Source organism: Rhinopithecus roxellana, chromosome 15 (genome assembly GCF_007565055.1).
Source record: "Rhinopithecus roxellana isolate Shanxi Qingling chromosome 15, ASM756505v1, whole genome shotgun sequence".
NCBI classification, from domain to species: Eukaryota; Metazoa; Chordata; class Mammalia; order Primates; family Cercopithecidae; genus Rhinopithecus; species Rhinopithecus roxellana.
In genome coordinates this window covers 53,414,485-53,440,771 of record NC_044563.1, presented here as the reverse complement: position 1 = coordinate 53,440,771, position 26,287 = coordinate 53,414,485, and the positions used below count along the sequence as shown (strand labels likewise).

At 44.5% G+C, this 26,287-nt stretch overlaps 1 protein-coding gene across 1 annotated transcript in view; it reads right to left on the bottom strand.

The window, feature by feature from the left end:
• TENM4 (teneurin transmembrane protein 4) overlaps positions 1-26,287 on the bottom strand; it is a 420,170-nt gene that overhangs the window by 21,096 nt on the left and 372,787 nt on the right. The window contains 3 exon segments of the mRNA XM_030918905.1: positions 3,013-3,185; positions 16,469-17,346; positions 23,117-23,271. Coding sequence (XP_030774765.1) covers positions 3,013-3,185; positions 16,469-17,346; positions 23,117-23,271 — 1,206 coding nt within the window.

Here is a 26,287-nt window from a genome sequence, read left to right as displayed (position 1 = left end):
TAGGCACCCCTCTCTCTCACTCCCTCCTCTCTCCATCTTTCTCTATCACACATGCAAAATTCTAAAATCTGCCTCACACTTGCTATGCATTATTCACTGACAATCTATATTTTTCTGCCTTTGAACAGTGAAAAAGCCTGTGTCAATTTATCCTTTAAAGCTGCTCCTTGCTGAATCCACATATGTCCATTAATGGTGACGTGGAGGGAACAGCATCTGTAGAGACCCATCTCAGATGATCCCATTTAATGTGGGCTGTGACTTCCCAAGGCCGCTGCTCATTAGCAGCTACTTCTTATTACTTCCCACAGTTTAAACAGAAGATGAAACCGAAAGAGCTTTCACAAAGACTCTAGTGAGGCAGCTGCAAAACTGAGCATCTGAGCCTGGTACTCAAGAAGGAAAGAGCTTGGCAGAGCTACCAAAGAGGAAAAACAGGTACCATGTTTCCTGGGTTCCAAGAAGTGCTTTTTCTTTTCACATTTTAATGTTTTTTGAAGTTGGAATGTGTCCATGTATGCCTTTTGAGCAGTGTGACTTTTTTCCCTCTGCCTAAAAAGTTGTTATTAAATTGATGGTACATTTTAAAACTGAGGAATGTGGCACTTTCAAATTTTAACAAGTTGCCCAAATATAAGAAAGCCCACATGGACCTTTGAGAAAAATACTCACAGCCCATTTAGCAGTATGGAATGGATAGATAATTCTTAATCACAGGGAAAAAGACAGGCCTGAAGGACAAGACATCTGAGTAACTGGTGGTCCTGCAGTCCTTGGTCAGGCAAGATCTTGGCTGCCTCAGAAGTTGTACCTTTGCTTGGCAATAATCCAGTCAGAGCAGAAATGCCTGGGGTCTGTCCCAACCCACTTGTGACATTATGATTATATATTCATGGTTCCCAGCTCATAACTCCTATACCCCTTGTTATAGTCTTTTGTTCTAATGTTGAGGCACTTCAGGACTCAAAAGCAGACCTTAGGAAACAATCTCTGCCTCTCTCTCTGACCTTCTCCTGCCCTCCTCTCCAAGGCAGGACTCAAATCTGACTGTGGGTCATAAGACCTACATTTCAGAGGCGATCCTGCTCCATACCCTGGAGGGAGGAATGAGTGCTGCACAGAGAGGCCAAGAAGAATCCGAAGAGACGGGCCTTGCTGGGTTTAGATCTTACCGTTTTTGTCCAATCACATTTCTACATGATTGTCAACCATGCCTATCCAATGAAGCCTCCGTAAAAGGCCCAAAAAGACAGGGTTTGGGGAACTGAACATATAGAGGTTCATGGAGGGGTGAGGGTGATGTACCTGGGGAGGGTGTGAAAGCTCCATGCCTCTTACCCTACATCTTGGCATACACATCTCTTCATCTATATCCTTGGTAATGTTCTTTATGATCAACTGGTAAATATAAGTATTTCTCTAGTTCTGTGAGCTGTTCCAGTAAATTAACTAAACCCAAAGAAGCAGTCAAGGAAACCTCAACTAGAAGCCAATCAGAAAGAAGTTCCAGAGGCCCAGATTTGTGACTGGTATCTGAAGTATGGTGGATGGCGGGGCAGTTTTGGGGACTGAGCCCTCGATCTGAGGGATGTGAGGCTATCTCCAGGTAGATAGTGCTGGAATTGAGTTGGGGGACACCCAGCTGGTGTCCACTGCAGAGCTGATTGCTTGCTTGATGGTGGGGAGAACCCCGCCTCTGCCTATATTTGGTCACAGAAGTCTTCTGTTGATGACTATTGTGTGAGAACAAACGAAAACACTGAGTTTTCCTCAAAAACCACGGTTAAAGGTGCTTTGTGAGGAAGAAATTCCAGTGTGTGGTTTCTCTTTCTTTGAGAACATTTATTGTTCTTGGAGCTCTTTGAAAGGCAAAGGACTAAATTTGGGAATAAAAGTGGTTGTAAGAATATACATTTGTTTTCTTATGGTAAGTTAAACTGCTTGCTAATTAATTAATTAATGAATCTAATAGAATTGCTTATCGAGTAATACTATGTGCTTGGCTCATGCTAGTCACTACATTGTCTAAAGAGATCGACTGAACAGCCCTGTGGGGCAGGTGTTAAAATTCAGCCCCATTTCCCAGCCCCAGAGACCAAGGCTCAGAGAAGAAGAGTGACTCCAGCCAATTCACACAGGTGGGAACTGGCACCCACCCAGAACCCCTACTCCTCTCACCGCTTCACCCCATTCCACACAGCTTCAGCTTGCTTTCTTTCTCTGCAGAAGAAACCAAGGGTCGGTTAGTGATGTGGTGGCAGAGTCAGAACTAGAACTTGGGCCTCTGACTCTTAGCCTGAGGCTCCTTTCACTGCTTCGTGTCAGTCTTTGGAAGTACAAAGAGCCATCCATAGAGCAGGAAAAAATCAGGCAGGCTTTCCCTGGTGATGGCTTCTTCTTTTCAAGTTTACTAAATCCCACAAAGCTGCAAGCCCACCTGGGTCACCACATCCCACAAGAACAATTGAGGCAGATAATTAACAGCAAGATTTCATCCTTGTGAAATCTTTTTACTTGAAGCTAAAAGACCAACCCATAACAGGATGATGTGACAAATGCAGAGAAGGGTCTCTTTTCTATGAAACCCTAAAAGAGGCACAAATCTTCTCACCTGGGCTTCAGGAAGGACTTCTCTGTAATCACATCCCTTTCATAATTACGTGTAATTATTCTTGTCCTTTGTCCTCACCTACACCAGTGTGAGTGTGTCTGTTAATCTGGGAGTCATTAGGATGGCAGAATAGTGAGGTCGCCTGGATTAGCAGCTAATGAATTCACTGCCCTTTGTTCTGATAACAGAATAGGACAATAAAATATTATTCTGAAGCTTCTGAGAGATAATTTACTTGACTCAGGCTGGTATATTTTGTAAATTAGGCGACAATACAGAGAGTTGCAATGCTTTCCTGTTCTTGGACAGCTCCAGCAGCAGCCTATTTCTTGTGCCATCCTCCTCCAAAGGGGTCTTCCCACCCCTCTGCCTCAAAGTCCCCTGGCCCCCACCTGACTTACCTTGCAGCAGTGTGTAGAAGGCACCTGAGGCAGACAGGTTGGTGGTTATGGTGACATCATCCTTGCTGGAGGTCTCTACCTGGACATGCACTGAACTGTCTGTATCACTTCGGAAACTGCTCACCTGGCCAGTAGGGAAGGTCACATTTGTCAGGCGGCCAAAGCTGTCATACCTGGAAACCAAGGGGTGGAACTGAGTTGTAGAAATATAATGGTGCTTTAGCTGGAACTTGGCGCATTCTACCTCATGCCATGGTTTTGCTGTGCTCTGCTTTTCTTTCTGGCTGGATACATTCCCATGTCTCCCACATCTCTTGCATGGGACCTGGTATATAGATTTCAGGATGTGACTCCACCTGCTGACATCCAGCTGCAGGAAAATGACTGACCTCTCTGAGTCTCCCTTCCCTAACCCAGTGGGGGTGACACCACTGACCAGCCTACTGCCCAGGAGTACAGCTATAAACTAGAATTCAATTGTGAAGGGGGTGAGATGATGGTGGCCATAATGAGACAGCTGACCCGGAATCTTAGAAATGGGGGACTTCCCAGAAATGATGTAGTCAAGCTTGATGCCTGAATACCCTCTGCAAAACCCGCAAGAACTGGTTATACAGGTTTTTCCTGAAAAACACTAGAAATGGGAGCTATTACCCAGGGGTTTCCTAGGTTTCTACACATCCTGGGAAAAGGGGGTTCTGAATTCAAACCAGGACTCAGCCTAGATAAATGGCCTCTTGCTTCTTGCAACCCCTTCCATCTAGATTTTACATCCGGCACTAAGCATTTTTGTATCTGCAACTCTTAGAACTCCATAGCTTTGCTCAGGTATGGTCTTTCTAAAGCATCATAATTGAATCTTAATTCTCTTTACTATTCTCCTGATAATAATAAAAGAAATACCTACCATCATTGAACACGTCCAATAGATGAGGCATGGTGCTGGTGGCTTTTCATGCATTTTCATGTAATCCTCATTTAATACATTTTTCATGTAATCCTCATTTAATCCTAGTCTAAAAGGTATGTATTATCTCCTTTTTGGAGGATCAGAAATTGAGGCTTGGAAAAGTGAAGTCACCTGCTCAAGGTCACACAGCTAATTAAGTGTGGGTGGAATCAAAATTCAAACTCAGATCTATGTGCTTCCAAACTGCCACCTGCCTCTGTGTCTTCAACGAACATTTCTGTACCATCCATTTGCAAGTATTCATCACATGTGCTCCTCCCTGGCAGGAGTGGGCTATTAACATTTTAATTATTGTTTTTAATTAGAGGAGGCTGAAGTGTAAAAAGGCAGGCTTAAATAGCCTTTTTGCACTTGTGTGTGAATAGGGACATAGTTCTTCCTCTACATGGCAATAATCCTGACTGACTTCCTGGACATGGTCGCCCCCGTGTACTTCGGGTCCCCCTACTGGCTTTTTTTTTTTTTTTTTTTTAACTGTTTTGTTTTTACTTCTGGGGTAAAGCTGACCGCCAGGTTCCTGTGAGGGTTTTCACAATGGGGCAATGAAAGTTCAGAGAGTTCAGCTCTGTCCAGGCTCTTTCTTCAGCCTGGCTTCTTGCTGAGATTCCTGGGTCTGCAGCTCCTGTAGTATCATAGGTGGGTGGTATGGTATCATTGGTGGGTGAGATTAGGCAGGTCTGCTCAGGAATTCTCTGCCCAAGGTCAGACTTGGGTGCTGCACTACAGACTCTGCCATTTGCCAACTGTTTCAGTGCCTGTGCCTGGCACAGATCACAGCACTCTACACTGAATCCAACAGTCCCTGGCACACTCTGCCACAGAGGAGGCATTGGTAGAGATCTTCTGAATAAATCACCCCTGTTTTTGGCCTAAGACCAATTCTGGTGGAGGGGCCGGTGGCCTTTGGGGAAGTTGGATGCCTCTGTGGCTGGGGCCTTTTCAGGATGGCAGGCAGTGCTATGGCCTCGACTACACTCCCTGGGCAGGGCTGCAGGCAAGGCTGTGGCTCTATCAGAGGCTCTCCTGTGGGTGGTTGGGGGCTTCAAAAACCCATGTCCAGCCATGATTTCTCCTTTCTCTTCCTTAGTACTGAGTCAGGTTCTTCCAGGAAAAGGTCAGTCTGGCCTAGGGGAGGCTGAAACCTGGACTGGATGGTCAAAGGGGTGCACTGCCTCACAGAGCTCAGTGAGCAAGAGTTCTGAGAGACGGTGGCTAAGAAGGAGGGTGTCTTGCAGTAAAGATCTGAGATGCATGTCCGAAGACTTCTCTCATATGGAGACCCTCTCAGAGCTCTGCTCCTTTCAACACTGAGAGAGGCTGGGATTCTTTTTAACCATTTGTGGCCACTGAAAATTTGAATAGGAAGGAAACACACAAAAATATTGACAGTGGTTATCTCTGGGAGGTAGAATTACAGGTGATTTGAATTGCTTATTTACATATATTTCCATGATTTTAAAATAATAAACATGGATTATTTTCATAATCAGAAAAGTGTTGTGACAAGCCAGGTAAAACCACATGTGAGAGCTCATGAGCACGGCCATCTGGGGAGGCGGATGCCTTAAATTCCAGGCTGTGCAGAGAGAGGACAGTCTTACTTATAGGGCAAGTTGAAGATAACAATTTCCAGGACTTTTCAGCAAAATATTACTAGGATACTCCAAGTTTTTTAGCTAAAAATCAAGACCCCCAAAACTGGTTTTGCCCTGGTCAACTTAACTGTATCTGTGATTCATGATTAAGCTGGATCCAGTCAGATCCTGAGTCATCTTTTAATCAACAGGAAGATTCATTTCAGTCCAGCAGTTTAATGGGATGGGATGCTGTTCTAGGCTGATTCTTTGAATACCTGTAATCCCTGTACATACTCTTTATTAAAATAAGACTATTCACTCGGACTGTCTACTTTCCTGACCTAACCGCATGAAAAACATTTTATTATACCATGCAAGACACTGCAAAGGCAGCTGTGGAGTTTTACAGATAAGAATTGATAGATTGTTAATTGGGGTCAGATGTCACTTTGACACTACTTCTACCATGGTCTCGCTCAAATGCCACCTCCTAAAGCTCTCCCTGGTTTTTCCTATTCCTTCTCCCATTATATCCTGTGCACAGCTCTATCCTAGAATGCCTCCCCTGCACTGCAGTGTTGATGTACAAGTTGTCCCCCTCTTTGGACTGTGAGTGCTTGAGGTCAGAACAGGTCTGTGGAGTCTGTGGACTGACACCATCTGGGTTCTGCCACCTGCCAGCAGCATGACCCTGGAGAACTGGCTCTCAGTTCATCTCTGCTTCACCAGCATTGGAACTGGCATAGAGAGGAAAGGCAGGGAATGTTGGCTGAACGAATCACCGAATGCAGGATTGGATGTGCAAGGCCTCTTTCCTGCTTTGTGGGAGAGGAGACACCATGATTCATTCACACATTCTCTCCTACAGGACTTGGCACAAGCTGGACACACAGTAGGTACATGATAAACACTTGCTGAATGCCAAAATATGGAAACAACAACTCTTACTAAATAATACTTTGGCAGTCTCCCTGGGTATCTCCCCAGAGTTTTAGTCTTGAAGACAGAAAGAGGCTTTGTATAAAGGCAGACAACTGCAATTATTATTGAAGGTAGCTTGTAAGGCATAATTAAATTGAGCCTAAAGAAGATACAATGAAGAGGCCCCATGCCTTTAAGATCTGGTTTTCATTTTATATAAGATGGTAAAAATAAAAAAAAAAAACAGTAATTTCCACTCTTCACATTTTCCATTAGAAGGACTGAATGTCTTAATTAAATGAACATCAAATAGAGCAACCAATTTATAAAATTTTCTTGTCTCCTCTTCATTCATTTTAGTACCTTCCAGAGCTTGGGAAATGACCTGGATCTCTTTGCTGCTTGATCGATACCTGTAATTATCCCACCAGAACTGCTCCTTCTGACTGTGGATGGGAAGAGGTAGGGTTGCCAGTCCACTGGGCCCTGCACACCTTTGCCCTGTGAGCCACGTCTACAGAACCCTTTCTTCTCCACCACAGAGCTGCCACGACACAGTGCAGGGATCTGGAAGGAAGGGGCAGTTCTCTGAACTCTCTGGGCTCCAAGTGGCTGCCTCAAGTCCCGGCCCCATGATTGGGTGGCATCTGGACAATGGCTTAGTTACATTTGTTACAGCTTTCATTATGGGAACCCACAAAGTACTGGCAAATTTTCTTTCTTTCTAACCAAGAGGAATGCAGGGAATAGTTTTTTAAAAAGGTCTCTGGAGCCAGATGGTCTAGGCTTTGAATCCTGGCTCTAGAAGATGGGCACTTGGCTCTGTGTTCCTCCTAACCATCAAGTCTCCACTACAAATGATACAATTTCAGGCAGGCTATATCATATAACCTCGGTGAGCCTCTTGTTTTGCCTTCCATAAATGGGGATAATAATCCTGTTTTATAGAGATACATGAAGACCAAAAGAGGTAACGTATTTAAAATGAAAGGGAAACTTCTTCCCAGGGCCCCCAGGACCCCAGGAGATTGCCCTCAGTGGAATGTCAACTCCCTGAGGGCAGGGACTTCATTTGGACCGCGCTGTATCCCCATGGCATATAGCATGTGCTTCCTGATGGTCAATGAACGTTGGCTGAATGTTGGCTCCTTCCTGCCTTTCTTTCTAACTTCACCTGGAACGTCACTCCTCAGCAGGTCCTTCTTCTCCCTGTATCTGCTTCTGGTCCCCAAACATGCCAAAGTCAGTGCATGCTGGGGTGCTCATGCTTCCTGTTCCCTTTGCAGGAACGCTCTTCCCTCCGGTGTTGGTATGGCTCGTTTCAGTCATCATTCATGTTTCAGATCAACTGTTATCACCTCAGTGAGGTCTTCCTTGACCACTGCTTCTAAGACAGATAAGTCCCCCAACCTCTGTATCATATTTTCTTATTGACCTCACTATACTTATTTATTTGTTCTTTGTTGTCTGTCTCCTCCTAATATAAGCTCCATGAGGATAGGGACCTTGTCTGTATTCTTAGTGCCCAGAGGAGTACCCAGCATGTCGACAGTACTCAGTACATGTTTACTTAATGAATAAATATATAAGTAAATAACAGATATTATTGTTGATTCAAGACATGGACTGACAGCAACTAAGAACTTCATTTGTTTTACCTTTCCTTGTCCAGCTGAGGTGGAGAAAGGTCACTAACATTCATGTGGTGTCTTTTAGGTACCAAGCACCATGCTCATCATCATCTTTTGATGTAGGCATTATTATTACCATCGTTTCATAAATGGTGAAGAGGAGGCTTAGAGAGGATAAGCAACTTGCCTAAGATCACACAGCTGGTAGAGGAATATAAATTCAAAGTCAGGTCTGTCTAATCCTAAAGAATGTGTTTTTTCCATCATGCTTCCCATAAAAATGGTACCATTTCAAATAAAAATCTTTGGGTTCATCACTGTGGTATAGAAAACACTGTTTTTGCAAGTCTCAAGTGGGTCAAGAAGACTGGCAGTATTTTTTTTTTTTCAGGAGGCTTTGCTTGCTACCACTGCAATTGACTTTGCAGCGATGCCAAGCCCCTACTTGGGGGGTATGATAGGGATGGCCAGATGATTGGCTTTTCATTACTTCCTCCCACTGATTTTTCTTCATTCCATTTAGCCAAAGTATTTTTGGAGCACAGTGAAAGAAAACACATAAAAGATTCATATAGGCCGGGTGCAGTGGCTCACGCCTGTAATCCCAGCACTTTGGGAGGCCAAGGCGGGTGGATCACTTGAGGTCAGGAGTTCGAGACAAGCTTGGCCAACATGGTGAAACCCTGTTTCTACTAGAAATATAAAAATTAGCCAGGCACAGTGGCTGGGTGCCTGTAATCCCAGCTACTCAGGAGGCTGAGGCAGGAGAATCGATTGAACCTGGGAGGCGGAGGTTGCCGTGAGCCGAGATTGCACCATCGCACTCCAGCCTGGGTGACAGAGTGAGACTCCATCTCAGAAAAAGAGATTCATGTAATTGCTGTGAACTTGGCTCTCAGAAGAAGACTGCTAAAGGATATCTTTGCACACACTGCAAGGCTTTCTTTTTCACACTCAATACTTCATCTCGAGCCACTCACTGTGCACGGCTGGCAAGGAAAATGCCAAACTGCCCTTTGATACTAAACTTTTGCTGATCTTAACTTTTTGGTTAAAAAATAAGATTTGATTTGTATGATTTTCATTTCTGATTGTTTCAGACAACACCATCACCATGTCAGGGAACTGGGCACTGCATTGTCTGTGGATAATTATGGTTGCTGGCCCAGGCACACCAATAGTTCCCCCGGCCCAAGTCACTGTAATAGATGTCATCAAGACGTCATTAGCTACTCCAAACTGGATCAGAGTCAGAGCACTTTGTGGCTTCTGCATTAAAATCTTGTACTTGCTGTCCATTTCCTACAAAATTAAGTACCCAAAATGAATTCTAGCCCTCAAGATTCCCCAGATCTGGCCCACTCTGCCACGCTGTACTTGAGGTGGTACATCTGGTAGGAAGTGCTTAGGGTTCAGGCAGATCTGGGGCTGAACCCTGGCTTGGCCACTCATGGCTAACATGTCACACAGCCGGCCAGTCTCTGTGCTGGTTATTCTCTGTTCCCCCAGAATGGATCTGGGGGGATCCATTCTTTGTCCTCTCTGTCTGCCCAGAGCAGCTGACCCCTGCAGACTGTGTCACTGGGGCACTCTCACTGGCTCACTTCTGGTTAAGCTAAGTCCGTGGTAGGCACTGGCAAGAGAGTGGAATTCAGAAGGTTGTCCTCACTCCTCACTCCTTCTTTCCTCCAGTGCCGAATCTCTAACAGTGGCTGTGTCGATCCATGATTTTAGCTTCGAACAGGGGGCTTCTCCTTCATCGTTACAGCTCCCACTGGACTTTAGTCACAACATCCTATGACTTTCCCACCTTGCTCTGCAGCCTGGGGGTTGCTAATGGTTATTCACTGTTTTTAGTGCCTGGGTGCCTCAGCGTCCTTTATTTTTATTTTTAGTTAATTAATTAATTTGCTTAGGGACAGGATCTCACTCTGTTGCCTAGGCTGGAGTGCAGTGGTGTGATTATGGATCACTGCAGCCTTGAACTCCTAGGCTCAAAAGTGATCTTCCTGCCTCAACCTCCTGAGTAGCTAGGACTACAAGTGTGTGCCACTACATCCAGCTAATTAAAATTTTTGGTACCCATATCTTTGATAGAGATGGGTATTGCTATGCTGCCCAGGCTATTAGCATCCTTTCTTGGTTCCCTTACCCCTGCCTATACCTCTATAACATGTCTTCATTTGTAAGATATTTTTACTGAGTATAATATCTGAGTGGACAATTGTTTTGTGTGTTTGTTTTTGTGAGACAGAGTTTCACTTCTGTTGCCCAGGCTGGAGTGCCATGGCACAATTTCGGCTCATTGCAACCTCCACCTCCTGGATTCAAGCGATTCTCCTGCCTCAGCCTCCTGAGTAGCTGGGACAACAGGTGCCCACCACCACGCCCGGCTACTTTTGTATTTTTAGTAGAGGCAGGGTTTCACCATGTTGGCCAGGCTGGTCTCAAACTCCTGACCTCAGGTGATCCATCCACCTTGGCCTCCCAAAGTGCTGGGATTACAGGTGTGAGCCACCACTCCTGGGTGTGGACAGTTTTTTTTTTTTTCTTTCAGCACTTCTGTCTTCTGGCTTGCATGGATTCTGATGAGAAGTCTGCTGTAATTCTTACCTTCGTTCCTCTTATAAAATGCTTTTTCTTTTTTCCTGGCTGCTTCTAAGGTTTTCTCTCTTTAATTCAGCCATTTGAATATATGGCTAGAAATGTGTATGTGCGTGTGTGTCTGTATGTATTTATTGTGCTTGGTGTTTTTGGAGCTTTTTGGATCTGTGGTTTGGTGTCCATTATTAATTATGGATAATTCTCTGCCATTATTTCCTCAAATATTTCTTCTGCCTGTTTTTTCCCTCTTTTCCTGGATTCCAATTACATGTATATCAGACTATTGGATATTGTCCTACAGCTCTTGAATGCCATGTTCTGCATTTTCCGTTCTTTTTTTCTCTCTGTGTTTTAGTTTGGGTAATTTCTATTAACTGTCTTCTAAGACTCAGCTGTGTCACGCTGTGTCCTTTGGAGAGAGCAGTCCATCAAAGGCATTCCTCATCCTTATAACCGTGGTTTTCCTTTCTAACAATTCCATTTGATTCTTTCTTATCGTTTCCATCTCTCTGCTAAAATTATCCATCTGATCTTGCACATTGTTCACCTTTTCCATTAGAACCTTTAAAATAATTACAGTTATTTTAAATTCTCTGACAGACAGTTTCAACACCTGTGTCCTAGCTGAATGTGATTCTGATGATTTCTTTGCCTTGTGGGAATGTGTTGCCTTTTCTTGCCCTTTTGTCTGTTCAGCTGAAAGCGTGACATCTTGTGTAGCACGGTAGAGCCTGAGTGACAGGTTTATGCCTGGAAATGCGTGTGAGTTTCCTTCTGCTAGGACTTTTGGGAGGCGGTTTGTGTTAACTTAGGATTTGGGTTGGCTTTGAAGTTTGTTTATGGTTAACCTCTGTGCATCATAGGTTTTAAATTCCCTTAGCAATTCCCTGTGTTTAGGATGCGAAACTGGTTTGCCAGAGGGCTTTCTTCCCTCAAGGTCCACAGTTCAGCCCTTGGGTCCTGCCTTTGTGCTGGCTGAGAGAGGGTCTCTTTCCGTGCTCCTGCCTCTCTCTAACTCCCTCCCAACAGTCTTCTGCCCTTCACTGATGCTTTTAGCCTTTCAGCTAACTATAGTGGTGGCAAAGCCTTCACTAGGGTTCTGACTCTCAGGTATGTGGGATTTTTTTTTTTCCATTTCTTTTCTTCCCTCATTCAGCTGAAAGGATTTTCCCCAGTGCCTAGGCAGGACAGTGTTCACTACCCTTCTCTTCATGGATGAAGGGTGTTGTTCCTGATGGAAGATGAAGTGAGCAGGGTCTGGGTAGAGTGGTCGGGGGTATATGCTCCTCCCTCAGCAGCTGCTGTGACCCTCTCCCAGGTCTACCACAAGGGACACTTTCTTCTTAAATCTTTCCTCACTCTTTTCTGTGGAAAAGCTCCTGGTGGGATTTGTAGAGAAAAAAGTCCCTAAGAAGACATGGACCTGCCCAATTGCTACAGCCTCCAAGGGCTTCAGACTCTCTTGCCAGTACACACTTAGCCTTTGTAAATTCACCAGCCATCCCAGCTGAATTCTTTCTCCCTGGGGTAGGTACATCTGTCCCAGCCAAGCCAGGACCCACATCTTGTCTCTTTCTGCAAGAGTCTATCTCTCCTTGGATTTGACTTGAGAGAAGGAGTTCAAGGAAATGCACGAATTTACCTTTTGTCTGGGTTATTTTCATGATAAGGTTGGGAATGATGCACTTTCCAGCTTCCCTATCGCCAAGCAAAAACCAGAAGCCAAATCTCTTCATTTGACCCATTTCAGTTGAATTTTATGTCCCGTTGGGAGCACTGGCAATGCTGGTGCTCAGATGTGAATCTAGCATTCTTCTCACTACAGCCTATCTTTTCTTCCTGTCTCTATTTCCCTTCCATTCTGAATTTACAAGTCATTATAAAATATTGACTATTTGTCAACCGACCAGTTGGCAAACCCTATGCTTGATGCAAAGACAAATTTGTAAGGGTCTCACAGTAGTTAATGCAAGCATAATTATAACAGGAGCTGTCACAGGGCACTGTGGGAGGCCAGAGCCCCTTCCCCTATGAAACTCAGGGAAGGGTGTTGCTCATACCCATCCAGCAAGTCAATTCTGGAACCTGCCTCATACTTATCAGGCCATTTTCTCAGCCACCAAATGCCATCTGACCAGGAGCTAAGTCTGAGAGTAATGATGCCACATATGGGAGATGGGGACTGCATTTTAGACTCCTTTGAGGTTCCTACCAGCAGACCTGTGGGCTGAGGGGAGGAAAGTAATATTGATTCTCCAAAACTGTGAACTCTACAAATCAAGGTGCTCTGAAGTGTGTGATGTTTATGTTAGGTGTACTATTTAATGTGTTAAGAGGATCGACAAAGCTGACTTAAAACTTGTTTCAGGCCAGGTGCGGTGGCTCATGCCTGTAATCCCAGCACTTTGGGAGGCCTAGGTGGGTGGATCACTTGGGGTCAGGAGTTTGAGACCAGCCTGGCCAATATAGTGGAACCCCGTCTTTACTAAAAATACAAAAATTAGCTGGATGTGGTGGCAGGTGCCTGTAATCCCAGCTACTCAGGAGGCTGAGGCAGAACTGCGGAGGTTGCAGTGAGTTGAGATCATGCCATTGCACTCCAGCCTGGGCAACAGAGTGAGACTACATCTGAAAAACCAAACCAACTAACCAACCAACCAACCAAACAGCTTGTTTCAATAATAGCCCATGTCACAGGCAAGCCTGGGCAAATTTTTTTAGAAAAATAGAGCACTTCGGTTATAATTTACTAAACTGCCTCATGAAGCTAAAGGTAGAAAATTCACTAGAGCAACGGTTCATTGGCAAAAATCTCTCCAAATCCTTAAGAAACACCATAATTAAATATCATTACAACTCTACCTCTAGAGAGCCTCATAGTTTGCAAAGTATTTTCACTTTCAGTATTTATTTAGATTTTTAGTCCTCATAATGGCCCAGAAATAGGGTAGGGCAGGGGATTATTTCTGTCTGGTTGAGACTTGGGCCTGGAGGCCAGCTAGCCTGACTCTGAGTCACATGGCTCACAGCCACTGAAAATAGGTGTCTGGCACCCTTGCGTCATTCTTAGTCTGAGCTGGACCAGTTTGCCTTGGGTGGCTCTGAGTGTTATTTTTCAGCTGACTTTGGATATTCTCAAGGATCTGACTTCTTTCTTAGTTCATGTCTTGATCTTTCATACTTGATTCTGCTCTTCTCACCTGACCTCTGATTCCTACCTACCCCATTTAAAACTTTTGTCTACTCATTTGATTAGTTTACTTGCAATTGCTCCTGGGAAATACCTTTCACACCCAAACAACACTTCTGCAATTACTGGTACTGCTACTAATATTGCTTGCATTAAGAACAATAACAACAGCAACACCACCACCAACTGCAGCAGCTATCATCTGAGTACTTATAATCAATCAGACACTGAGCTTTCCATATTTCATCTCACTGAAATTTTGAACCTCATACTATTCCTATGAAACAGATAACTATTTTCATCCCTATCATATAGATAAGTCACAAAGAATGTAGGTGACCTTAGCCAGTACAGTTGAAAGAACAGGGACTTGTGTTCTGGTCCTGCTATATACTCACTGTGTGGTTTCAGGCTCATTATCTAATCTCTCTGTACTTCATATGTAAAAAATGTGGATGATAATTCCTGCCATCTGAGGTTGCTGTGAAGATTAAATGGGAAAGAGCCTGGCACATAGTAGGATCTCAAAAAAACACAAAAACAAAAACAAAAAAACTAGTTTCCCTTTCTATTTTAGGACTTTTATCTACCACTTCTGGTTTGTGTCAACAAGGATAACTACTCTTGGGTACTGCTATGAAGTGCAGTCTCCGGAATTCCAGATGCCATTTTATAAAAAAGTAATTGTAAAAACTTTTCCTTCTTCACTAAACATCAACTATAGCTGTATATTTCATCGAGGAAAGAAAGGGAGGGATCTTTCCTGGTAGAAGTGTAGGAAACCATTTTAGATTTCAGGGGTGGTGGAGTGTAACGGATGCAGCCATGTGTAAGCATTCGGTTTGGGATCTGAGGGAGTGACCTTGGGAACTAATTGAGTGCACAGACTTGCTCTGACAAAGAAATCCCTGTATTGGCTAAATAATGTATAAGAGATTTCCACTGGGCAATGGGCAAAATGGAATTATTTAGCGTATTTCCATTCCAATGAGTTAATCAAGATAATTGCTGTTTTCCTGGATCTTTGTCTTCTCTTTGTAATTAACAAGCTCCTTGTTTGGAGAAAGGAATTTAGCCAGTGAACTTTATAAAAATGGCTGTGACATTTTTGTTCAAATTATATTTAAAAATCGACTACAGATCCTTTTCCTTTGGATTCTGCTAGGACTGTTAAAAACTGATGCTTGATCAAGCTTGAGAAAAACTTTAAGGAGTCAAGTTCATTTGGAATTAACAAACTCAGTGCGGCTGTGGTGCGGGGGTAGGGTGCAGGGAGGGCAGCAGGGCAGCACTGAGAAAGCCCAAGCTCTGGCATCAGACTTGGACTGCGATCCCTGTTCTGCCACGTCTCACTATCAAAAGTGGACAAAGGAGCCTTCAGAGCCTCAGTTTCTATGTCTGTAAAACGGATAATAATCACCCATCCTCAGAGTTGTTGTGTGCATTAAACGCAGTGGTGTAGCTCCTAGACCACAGCTGATGCGCAACAAGGCTAGTTCCTTCCCCACCTCTCACATGCTTATCTAATGGTGACATATTCAGCAATCTCAGTTGTTTGAACCATGGCTAAGACCTCAAAAAGCAGCTTAAAAAATCTAAGGAGAAAGAGAGATGTTCGTCCATTCATTAAAATATCTCCTAGAGGAACACCCCAGATATATATATATATTTAATTGCGGCTAGGATTATAATAAGCTGAACTTCTGGTTCTCTGACCACACCTCTTAAGAAGTCCTCTACTGGATGAAGAACAGAGAAATGAGCTACTTGAGGTGGGCGCTAGGACTGAAATAAATAGTGACACCACAGTGCAACCCTGAGGGAGGAGGCAGAGAAACCTTCCCTTTAGATACAGGACCTAATAAAGTGATGGTTTAAAATCACTTCGGGCTGGGGCAAAGGGGTCTATATCCTCATTTCCCTACTTCCTGAAAGCTCTCTTCATATTACAGCATAATATGCAATTGTTGTTCCTTATTAATGACCCTGAATCATAAAAAGAAAGTTTTCATTATGTCTATATAGTGTGTTTGGGAAGGGAAGTATGCAATACACTTCATAAGAAAAGTTCCATGCAAAATGGTTAAAATGAAAAGTTTTTTTTTTTTTTGGAATTTGAAGATACGAGCTTCAATTATGTGGAAAACTCATCCACATGTGCCTGTTCCTTCTCCCCTTGCCACATTTCTGGACAGTGGTCATATGAAGATGCTAGCACTTCATCAGGTAAGTACTCTTCATCTACACCATCTCCCTGTGGTAGGCTGGGCAGCTATCTGCTGTATCCATTCTACAGATGTGGAAACCGAGGCCAAGAGGGATTAAGTCCACGGGAGAGTGGGAGCTGATGCCCAGCTCCTCTGACTCCAAAGCTTATGCCTTCTCCACTAGACCATTTCCTTCCTAGGAGAAATCATGTGGAATATGAACAGGTAGAATGTATTAAAGGTAGTGGTTTTTATCCCAAATCCCGAATTAAAAAAAAATACTCCATCAATTTACCTCTAATCCTACAATGAATTAATGAAACAAAATCATCAAATGGCCTTGTTTTGGTACTTACTCATAAAATGTTGTCCATCCGTTTTCATTGCTTTTGGTTGCCAGAAGGCCAGAATTGCCATGGTATGTCATCATGGCCAACTCGTGTCCTTGTGTGGTCACACTCTTGAGTGCACTGTTAGTGCCCATGGTCACCCAGTATACCTGGCCATCTGGGACCACCAGCCAAAGGGGCATCCCAGTAGAGTCTCGGCGGACATTTACCATGTTGCCGTTGTTGTCTGTGATGAGTGTGACGTCGCCATCCCCAGTGTAGGTGAAGTTGTACAGGTAGTCTCCTGTGGGCAGGCTTTGGGTGTACAGGTGCTTGCCAGTGGTATCAAACAGATAGAGCTCCTGGTCAATTGGTGAAGACAGCTCATACATGTTCTGGGTGTTGAGGAAAGGTTTGTTCTTCCGGATAAACCGAATTCGGATGTTCCCAAGGTCGGCCACATAGAGCTCCCCATCAGCACACACAGCCAAGGAAGATGGGGTATTTAACTTTGCATCCTTGGCATAACCATCATCTCCAGAAAAACAATCACAGTTGGCATCATTTTTACAGTCACAGCCACTGGGGGCCCCAGCAACTAGTGAGATCTCTCCGCTAGTGGTGACCTGCCTGATGCGGTTGATCTTTTTCTCATCAGTCTCAGCAATATACAGGACCCCATTGTGTGAAACAGCCAAAGCGGTGGCTGACTCCAGGGTTGCGTGGATGGCCACCTTGCTTAGCAGGAAGTGGTCAATGCCAGGGACCTGGCAGTGCATGGGCCTCCCGGCGACAATGCGCACCTGGTGGTTTTCAGAGATCTGCAGGACCACATTGTTGTCGAGGACATAAAGTGAGTTATCCATTGGGTTGATGGCTAAGTCTGTGGGCCACTCCAGGCGAACCTGACAATGAAGACACCAATACTCAAATGACTGGCAAGATGCCCACCACTAATCCATCCCATAGCCCATGTAGCCCATAACAGTGTCCAAAGTGGCTTCATATACAGTCTTGCTTGATCCTTGTGCAGTCTATCATCAACAGTGAAGTGTCAGCCCCCTAATCACCGGGAAACCATGAAAGAGCTGCCACTGAGACATGTGATGGTCTCATTAGACTGACAAAACATGAAGAAGGAGTTAACAACAACAAAATAGTAGGCAACAGGGTAGACTTTGGAGTCAGATAGGCCTGGGTTCAGAACCTAGTCTACTACTTATGACTGTGGGCAAGTTACTTTGCCTCTCTGAGGCTCAATAGTCACATATGGGAAATGGGAATGACAACAGCACAGAGTCCCTGACCCACCAGAACCCACCAAATAATGGCAGCTGGTGTTCTAGAGATGGGAGGGAAAGGCAGATGGAGTCTGGAGGCTGAAGTAGTTGTTGTTCAGAGGCTTAAGAAAGATTCTTCATGCATGGTTGATACGATACATACATGATTTCTCAATTCTTCGAGTTCATGGATTAACAGCTGGCTAGGTGCTAGAGATATAAAGACAAGCTAACCATGGCCTCTGTCTATCATAGTTCTCGACCAGTGATTCTGAAATCTAGCCTCACATTCAAATTATCTGTGGTGATTTTAGAAAATAATGGTGCGCAAACACCACCGTTGATGAGTGAAATCAGTTCCCCGGATGTGGAGCTTGGGCATTGGCATTATTTCAAAAAGCTTCCTGAGTGATCCTGATGTGGGCTTGAGAATCATGACTGGATCCTTGCTCCTCATGTGTGGTCATCAGCATCAGCTCACCTAGGAGCTGAGCATAAATGCAGAATGACAGCCTTCCCTGAAACCTACTGAATCAGTATCTGCATTTCAGCAAAATCCCCAGGTGATTTCTGTGCACACTGAGGTTTATGAAGCCCTGCTCCAGAAAATGGTTCTAGTAACTCAGAGAACAGGTCCACGTGAAAGGGATTACTGAAGCTGGTTGTAGGGACTAGGAGTTCAGAAGTGCTGGGCCCCATGTGGAGCCTCCTCTGAGCCAAGCTGGGAAACTGGCATAGGTCATGGCGGATCTTCAAGTGGGCACCCAGGGGACTGCAGCTGGCATGGTCTGAGGGGAGAAGTGTCTTCTTCAGTGGACTTGGAGACTGAATTGTTGGATCTATCACACTAGGAGGTATTGGCACTAAGGGGAACCCTTTCCACCTGTGTCCCTAGGAGGTCCAGCCACGTTTTGTGTGGACTGGAAGTGCTGACAGGTGCACCCTACTGCTGATTTTTCCACCCCACCTAAAAATTCATTGCCTTAGACTTCCTGAGCCCCATACAAACCCTTGATATTTGGTCCAATTTGGGGCTTGCTTAAGCAAGTGTATACCTTTATTTTTATTTACTTATGTATGATGACAGGGTCTCACTCTGTCACCTAGGCTGGAGTGAAGTGGTATAATCTTGACTCGCTGCAGCCTCCACCTTCCAGGCTAAAGTGATCCTCCCACCTCAGCCTCCTGAGTAGCTGGTACTACAGGCATGTGCCACCATGCCCAGCTAATATATATATTTTTATAGAGACAGGGCTTTGCCATGTAACCCAGGCTAGTCTCAAACTCCTTGGCTCAAGCAATTTGCCTACCATGGCCTTCTGAAGTGCAGGGATTACAGGTGTGAGCCACTGTGTTTGACCTAAGTGTAAGCCTTTAGATAAGAAGTTTCTCTTCCAGGAATTTACTTGTCTGCACCATTGTCTGTAAGAGTGCTTTTAATAATGATGAAGCCATTTTTAATAAGCACGAAGACCAAGAACCAACTCATATGCCCAACAACTGAGAATTGGCTAAATGACAGTACATTTAGTTTGCTCATAAATTAGAATACTGTGTGTAGTTGTTAAAAGTGATGTTATAGATGGATATTTAATGACATGGAGAAATGTTTGCTATGTATTAAGTAGAAAGAACAGATTACAGAACTGTAAGCACAGTGGGATACCAACTGGGGAAAAATACAGGAAGTTTAGCGAGATTATAGATAAAGAGGAGATTAAGTGCTTGAGGGATATATATCAAAATGTTAACCATACCAGGATTCAAGGTGATCTTAATTTCCTTCTTTGTGATTTCTAACTTCTTATATTTCCTACAATGTACATGTGGTAGTTTACCAGTGTAAAAAGAAACCCTAATACATTATATACACACGAGTGAGGCCACCTCCATCTGCCCCCTCAGCTCAGGGACATTCTCAGAAGGGGGCAGGCCCTTTCTCAGTTCTGTAAAGCATGATCTTCAGGTCCTGCTTTCTAAAGTCTTCTTGTCCCCTTACTCCCAGCTCCCTCTGTCGCTGCAGAGCCAGGGAGCCTGAACATTTGCCAGGGCTGCTGCCAGCCGGGGCTGCTGCTTCACACTCCCCATGCTCTCTGGGCAGCTTTTGGCTGCATCAAGAACACAGTTGGCTCTAAAGTGACAGGGGAATTTTCAATTTCTTAAAACCCACTTCTTGTCAATGCTGGCCACTAAATATTTGATGCCTTCTGGTCCTGTGGCACCTTGGGGACCTGCTTGCGGAGACCTTTCTGCCTGTCGTTATGATGAAAAGATGGTTCCTTGATGGGAGGAGTGGGGGAAGATAGAGTTAGTGGAGGGAGACTGGAGAAGAAAGAGAGGAAGGAATGAAGAGCACTTTCCCCTTCTGCCATGTGCAGGGTGCCTGGGAAGTGAGAAGGGGCATTGTTCTTGGAGTCAATCCTCACTCTGTCACACTGCCTTTGTGATGATCCTGCACCAAACTACCTAAGCCTCTCTGGTTTCACCACCCTATTAGTGATGATCATGTTGAGACTTGATTTCCCATCCCCAAAATGAATGGACTAGACTTGATAATTTCAGAGGTCTTGCAGCTCCGCGTCATGGTTCCATTGTGGAATGGTACCCTCTTCCCTGTCCACCTGAGCACCCTGTGCCTTTATTAAAGCACTTGGAGCTGGCTGCCTTGTTGCAGAGTGATTTTCTTGCAAAAATGGATTGTCGAATGAATGAATGAAGGAAGGACCAGCAAATGGTATAGAGAGAGTGAGAGATTGGGGTCAGGACACCTCACTTCCTATTCCAGTTCCACAATTGCTACATGTGTTACCTAACCCAAGTTTCTTAAACACCAAACTTCTTTCTCTATATGTAAAAGGGGATAATACACATTACATAAGGTAGTTGTGAAGATTAAATGAGACAATGTACATGGAAGTTATCTGTGGATTTTAAAGGGAACTAGTATTCACATCCTTTTCCTAGCCACTGGGCACTGTACTAGATAATTTATGTACATAATTTCATGAAAAAACTCATTTCCATATCCCTGATGGAACCTGGTACAGGGCTCTACATTTAAAAATGCATTTTCTTTCATCACACCTCAGTATTCTTATCTATAAAATGGGGTAGATCAGCTCTACCCCATGAGACTATTGTGATAGCTAAGTAAGAAAAGAGACGTTGTACTTATCCTGTACCCCCATTTCTTACAGAGTGCCTGGCACATACTAATTTGGATCCTAAACATATTTTGGATCCTAAGCATAGAGTTATTCTCTGTCAGTGGTGGCCATCTCCACTTCTTAACAGGTTGCAACAACTTCCTTCTGTTCCTTCTCTGCTCTGTGCCTCTCTCTTTAGTTTCTTTTTGGGCCTGGGTATGTCTCCTCCCAAAGGAGCTGGTCCAAGTTCCTTGGCTCTCACCTTCTCACTCATGCCTCTGAGCTGTGTGCTGTCTCTGGCTTAACTCCCTGCTCCCCAAGGGGCAGCAGAATAGAGAGGAGGCTCTGAGAATGAAAGCCAGTGACACCTGCACATATGTGTCTGTAACATAGATGCCAGTATTGGAGAGTTTGGTTAAAGAAGATCCCATGCTGACATTTAGGCAAAGGTAGTGAGGGCCAGGGGTATAGAGATTTCAGTCCAGGATTTCTGAATCTAAGTGTGAGTTTGAGCATTTTTCCCCCCTCCACCATATGCCAGTTGTCTTTCAAGCCTCTGATCCGACTGGTTGGCAGTACCTCTATCTAAAGTTAAACAATTTTCCGATGTGTGGACTGAAAATTTTCGGCACCCTGTGCTGGCTGGTTGAGGGCCCATTTTGAGAATTGAAAATACTTATATGCACATCCTTAGGCCATGGTGGCTTCCTGACGGGTAATTCAAGCTTGCTCACAGACCGGAGAGGGAAACTCACTAGCCAGCAAGGGTAAGCCTGCCAAAACTGCAAAGACGAGTGGCAGAGAACAGCTTCCATTCTGGAGTGTAACAATCATATTAGCTGGCGCAGAGGGAAACCATCCCGGCATGCGACAGGGAGGTGACATGAGTGCTGGGACCGCCAGCAGCATACACAAGGCTCTGTGGAAGGACTTAGCAATACATGTCAGTAACAGAGGTAGGCATGACCAGAAAGGCTGGCAGCAGGTGTCACACTCAGTGGAAAAGGACCTGTGTGTGCAGGCTCCCCTAAAAATGAAGGGGTTTAAAAAGCTAAATGTTGCTGGAGCTGAAATCAATTTGCAATTTGATATAACTCAATGCTCCTGATTTCCCAGGTTTTGGTAATGTTGGCAAGATGCAGCACAGGACACTGATTCAGCATGGGCCTGGCCCGGCCAAAGGATCCAGCAACAAAGGACATACCCTTGCCAAGTCATCACAGGATGTACTAAGCACATGCTGGATAGCCAGTCACTTGTGTCTCTTTTTGACCTACAGTGGGTTCCTGGTATCCACCTGCAAATGTCCAAACTCTTTGGCATGGTACAGCAGGGTCCTTCCCTACCTGGACAAAACCATGCTTCCTGTTTTAACTGCGGCCACCTGCTTCCAAGCACCCTATGCTATGGTTTCCAATTTTCCACTATTCTTTGAGTGTACCAGCCTCATTAACATCTTTGTGCGTTTGCACGTGCTGTTTCCTTTGTGTGAAATGTCTCCTTTTCTTTCTTGTCACTCAGCAAACCCCTCTTCTATTCAACCTGTAAAACTCACATAAATGTCACCTCCCATGTGAAAAGCAGGCACTCTATCTTTTGTTCATCACCTCTGAAGGGCCAAGCAATGATAGGAGTTGTGCATGCATTGTTTACTGTATCTTTAGAGTAATCCTACTGGGCTGAAGTGAATTATTTCCATTTTACAGATATAAAAAGTGAGGCTCAAAAGACTTTAGAAAACTTGTCTAAAGTTACTGAGTGAGTGAGTGGCAAAAGGTAGGATTCAATCAATCGATTAATCAATCAGCAAGTATAGACGGTGCCCAAATTTGGGTAACCAGGCATCCTAGTTAATTACAGAATTTCTGTCCTCATGTAGCTTAGAAAGAGAACAGGCAATGTACAAATACCCATCAGTGTTATTACCAAAGATGAAATTCAGGTGGCAATGGATTGAATGTCACGTGGTGGAAAGCTCTGTCTATCCTACTCTGCTGCTGTTGAGGTTTCCTTGGGGAGATTTCTTCACTGTCCCCTGAGCTTCTACTTGTTACTCCTGATGGTGAACTCCCAGGACATGGTTGTGTCTTACTTATCTTTGTGTCCTTGGTTCTCATCACAGCCTGGCACCAAGTAGGTGCTCTTTAAAGGCTTATCAGTGTAAAGGTGAATGGCCAGCAGGCTGGCTGGGTGGCAGATGAGAGGATGAGTGGGCAGTCCCAGGGCTCTGGTAGACGAAGCCATCTTACCTGGGAAATATCCATGACAGAGTCACAGCTGAGGGGCCGGGCTGATGTGAGATCATTGGAGCCGAGCAGGGTGGAGATGATCCCATTCTGATCGATGCGTCTGATCATGGTGCCATCCACGAAGTAGATCAGCCCAAACTTGTCCACTGTGATGCCTGTGGGCAGAGAAACCAAAACAGGAATTCAGCATCAGAGATGACAACGGCACGCACATTCCTGGAGCCTTGCTAGCTGACAGCACCTCTACATGATTGGGTTTGGTCCTCCCACAACCTTCATTCCTCTCTCAAAGAGGAGGAGTCTCAGGCTCAGAGGCCTTGAGTGACTTGTTCAAAGCAGGGATTAGAACCTAGGTTTTCAGATCTTCCAGGGCTCTGGTCCTCCTACCTTGCTGCCTCCTGAGATCTTAATCTATCACCTTAGTCATCCACTAAACCTGGATTCATAACTTCTGGGGTTTTTTAAGCACTAGGGATATAGTAGTAAGGAGGATCTTTTTCAATATTAACACTGTGAGTTACTTAAATTAACCTATTTCTGAAGCTCTGTAATTATAATAATCAGTTCCCCTTTTGGTAACCATTTTTCTTTTTCTTTCTTTCTTTCTTTTTTTTTGAGAGAGTCTCGTTCTGTCACCCAGGTTGGAGTGCAGTGGCATGATCTCGGCTCACTGCAACCTCTGCCTCTCAGGTGCAAGCAATTCTTCTACCTTAGCTTCCTGAGTAGCTGGGACTACAGGTGCACGCCACTATGCCTGGCTAATTTTTTTTTTTTTTTGTATGTTTAGTAGAGATGAGGTTTCACCATGTTGCCCAGGTTGGTCTTGAAATCCCGACCTCAGGTGATCCACCCGCCTTGGCTTCCCAAAGTGCTAGGATTACAGGCGTGAGCCACCGGGCCTGGCCCGTCCTTCATGCTTTTCTATTCTTATTATTTTAGTCTCATTGATCATTACAAAAGTACAGAATCTGAATAGAATCCTGTGGATTTGTGTAGAGAATATTGTTGAACTGAATTTCTAAAGGCAGCACACTGAGGAGAGGGGTCAGAACCATTACTCAACGTTACCTGCTCCATTTACTAGACCATCTCATCCTGTTAACTTTCTCCCTGATCCAGCTTGTGTGTCCTTGGGCAAGTCACTGAGCAACTCTGTGTTTGTCTTCCCAGCTGTCAAACAATGAGATTGTTCCAAATCTGTATTTCTCACTCTTGAATGTGTATGGGGATCCCCTGGGGAGCTTGCTAAACTGCACCCCCCAAGTAGCTGATTCACAATATCTCAAGTGGAGTCTGAGCTTCTATCTGCAGTCTTGACAAGCACCTTGGGTGATAATGACACAAACCAGAGTCTGAGAACCACTACACTATATCAGTACCTCTCAGCCTGTGATGTGCATCAGAGGCACCTGAAGAGTTTTTTCAATATACACCTGCTGGCCTAACTCCTGGAAATACTAATTCAGGGGGTGGCTGGGACTGGGACCAGGGCATGCTTTAATAGTGTTCATGAGTGATAGTAATTTCCATCCCAGCTTCAGAATTGCAAGAGTCAGACATAACCATGAACTGTCATGGGATACAGATGGGACATGGCCCCGGGGAGCACCCAGTTTAGAATGGAAGGCACAGGAATGAATCAGTACCACGTGAGGATCACAGGAAAGGACAGACTCGAGAGGGTCATGGTAAAATACAGGAGATTCTGGTCACTTTTGTTCTGCTACGTTTTCTCTGGGGAAGGCAGTGGAAGAAGGGTCAGGAAGGCTTCACTGAAGTGGAGAGACTTGAATTATAAAATTTTCTGGTCGTATTAACTTGGCATATTACTTCACTTTTAAGTCTTCGTTTCCTCATTGATAAAATGGGGATTCTAACATCTGACTTGTAGTAATTAGCCCTCAATAATTATTAATGACCATTGTAATGATGAGAAAGTGGCTGGCACTTTGTGGGGTTCAAGGCCTTTGCTCTGGGGGCCCACGTGTCTCTCACTGGCAAGCAGGGTGCTTTAATATGCCCGGGGCCTCTGAGTGCTGAGAACCTGCTGGAGCACCAACTGTTCTTTCTTAGGCTGGTCAGGCAGGAGAGTGATTTCACACAGAGGACTAGGCAGCCTCAAGACTGGGAAGGCTTTCTCATGGTCCTGTCTTGAATGTACATTAATTTCATTCTTTAAGTGCCAAGACAGGCATTTTCTTGTCTGCCTAGCTATGCCCCATCTTTCTCTTCCATCTGTTTGGACTGATGAGTGCTCCATGAATAGTTGGGTTTCTTGTTTACAGAGTTGGCTGCACAGGCTAATAGAAGTGATCTGTCCCCGATTAATTACCTAAATTTTTCTCCTTTTGTTGTGTTAAATAGATGGACATCTTTTCTCCTCCCTGCTGCAAAGTGCCTGCATATCATGTCACCCTTGCGATTTCTATCTGGGTTAATCACAGACTTTTGGGTAAATGCACTGCCACTTCATCAGTGTGAGGGTGAGGGGCTGCGAGGGCAGGGAAGAGAACACACATGTGTGGAGAACAACTGAAAAAGGCCTGGAGAGAATAAAAATTCTCAGATAAAACTGTTTTAAACCTAAGAGAGTAGAATACTGTGGCTGCAAAGGGTCTTGGGGATTATTTAGCCCAACCTTTTCATTCATTGACCAATGGGCAAACTGAGGCCCAGGGGAGGAGGTCCCAGAGCCAGCTAGTGGCAGAAGAAAACCATACAGGGCTTCAAAGCGCAAGCCTAGAATTCTTTCACTCCTGGCTGCTCTCTCAGTATTTGGAAATCATAATTAGGAGGGATTAACCTTTGTTGATACAATATTTACACCACACAATTACCACCTGACACTGCAGGTATGTGGCAGAGACAATGTGACATGATATGATGTGATGTGATAAAATGGAACAACAATAATAGGAATCATCATTTATGGGATGTTTACCATGTGGCTGGTAGTACTGTGCTAAGCATTGACATTCCTAATAATATTCAATCTGTACCACAACTGTGCAGCATATCCTTATTACATATATGAGGAAAATGAGGCTCAGAGAGCTTCAGTGATTTGCCCAAAGTCAGTCAGCTGTAGATGACAAAGTCTGAATTTGAATGCCAGATTTCACTAGAATCTCCCGCTTTGATTTGAAACTAGGCCCTGAAATCTGGAACTAT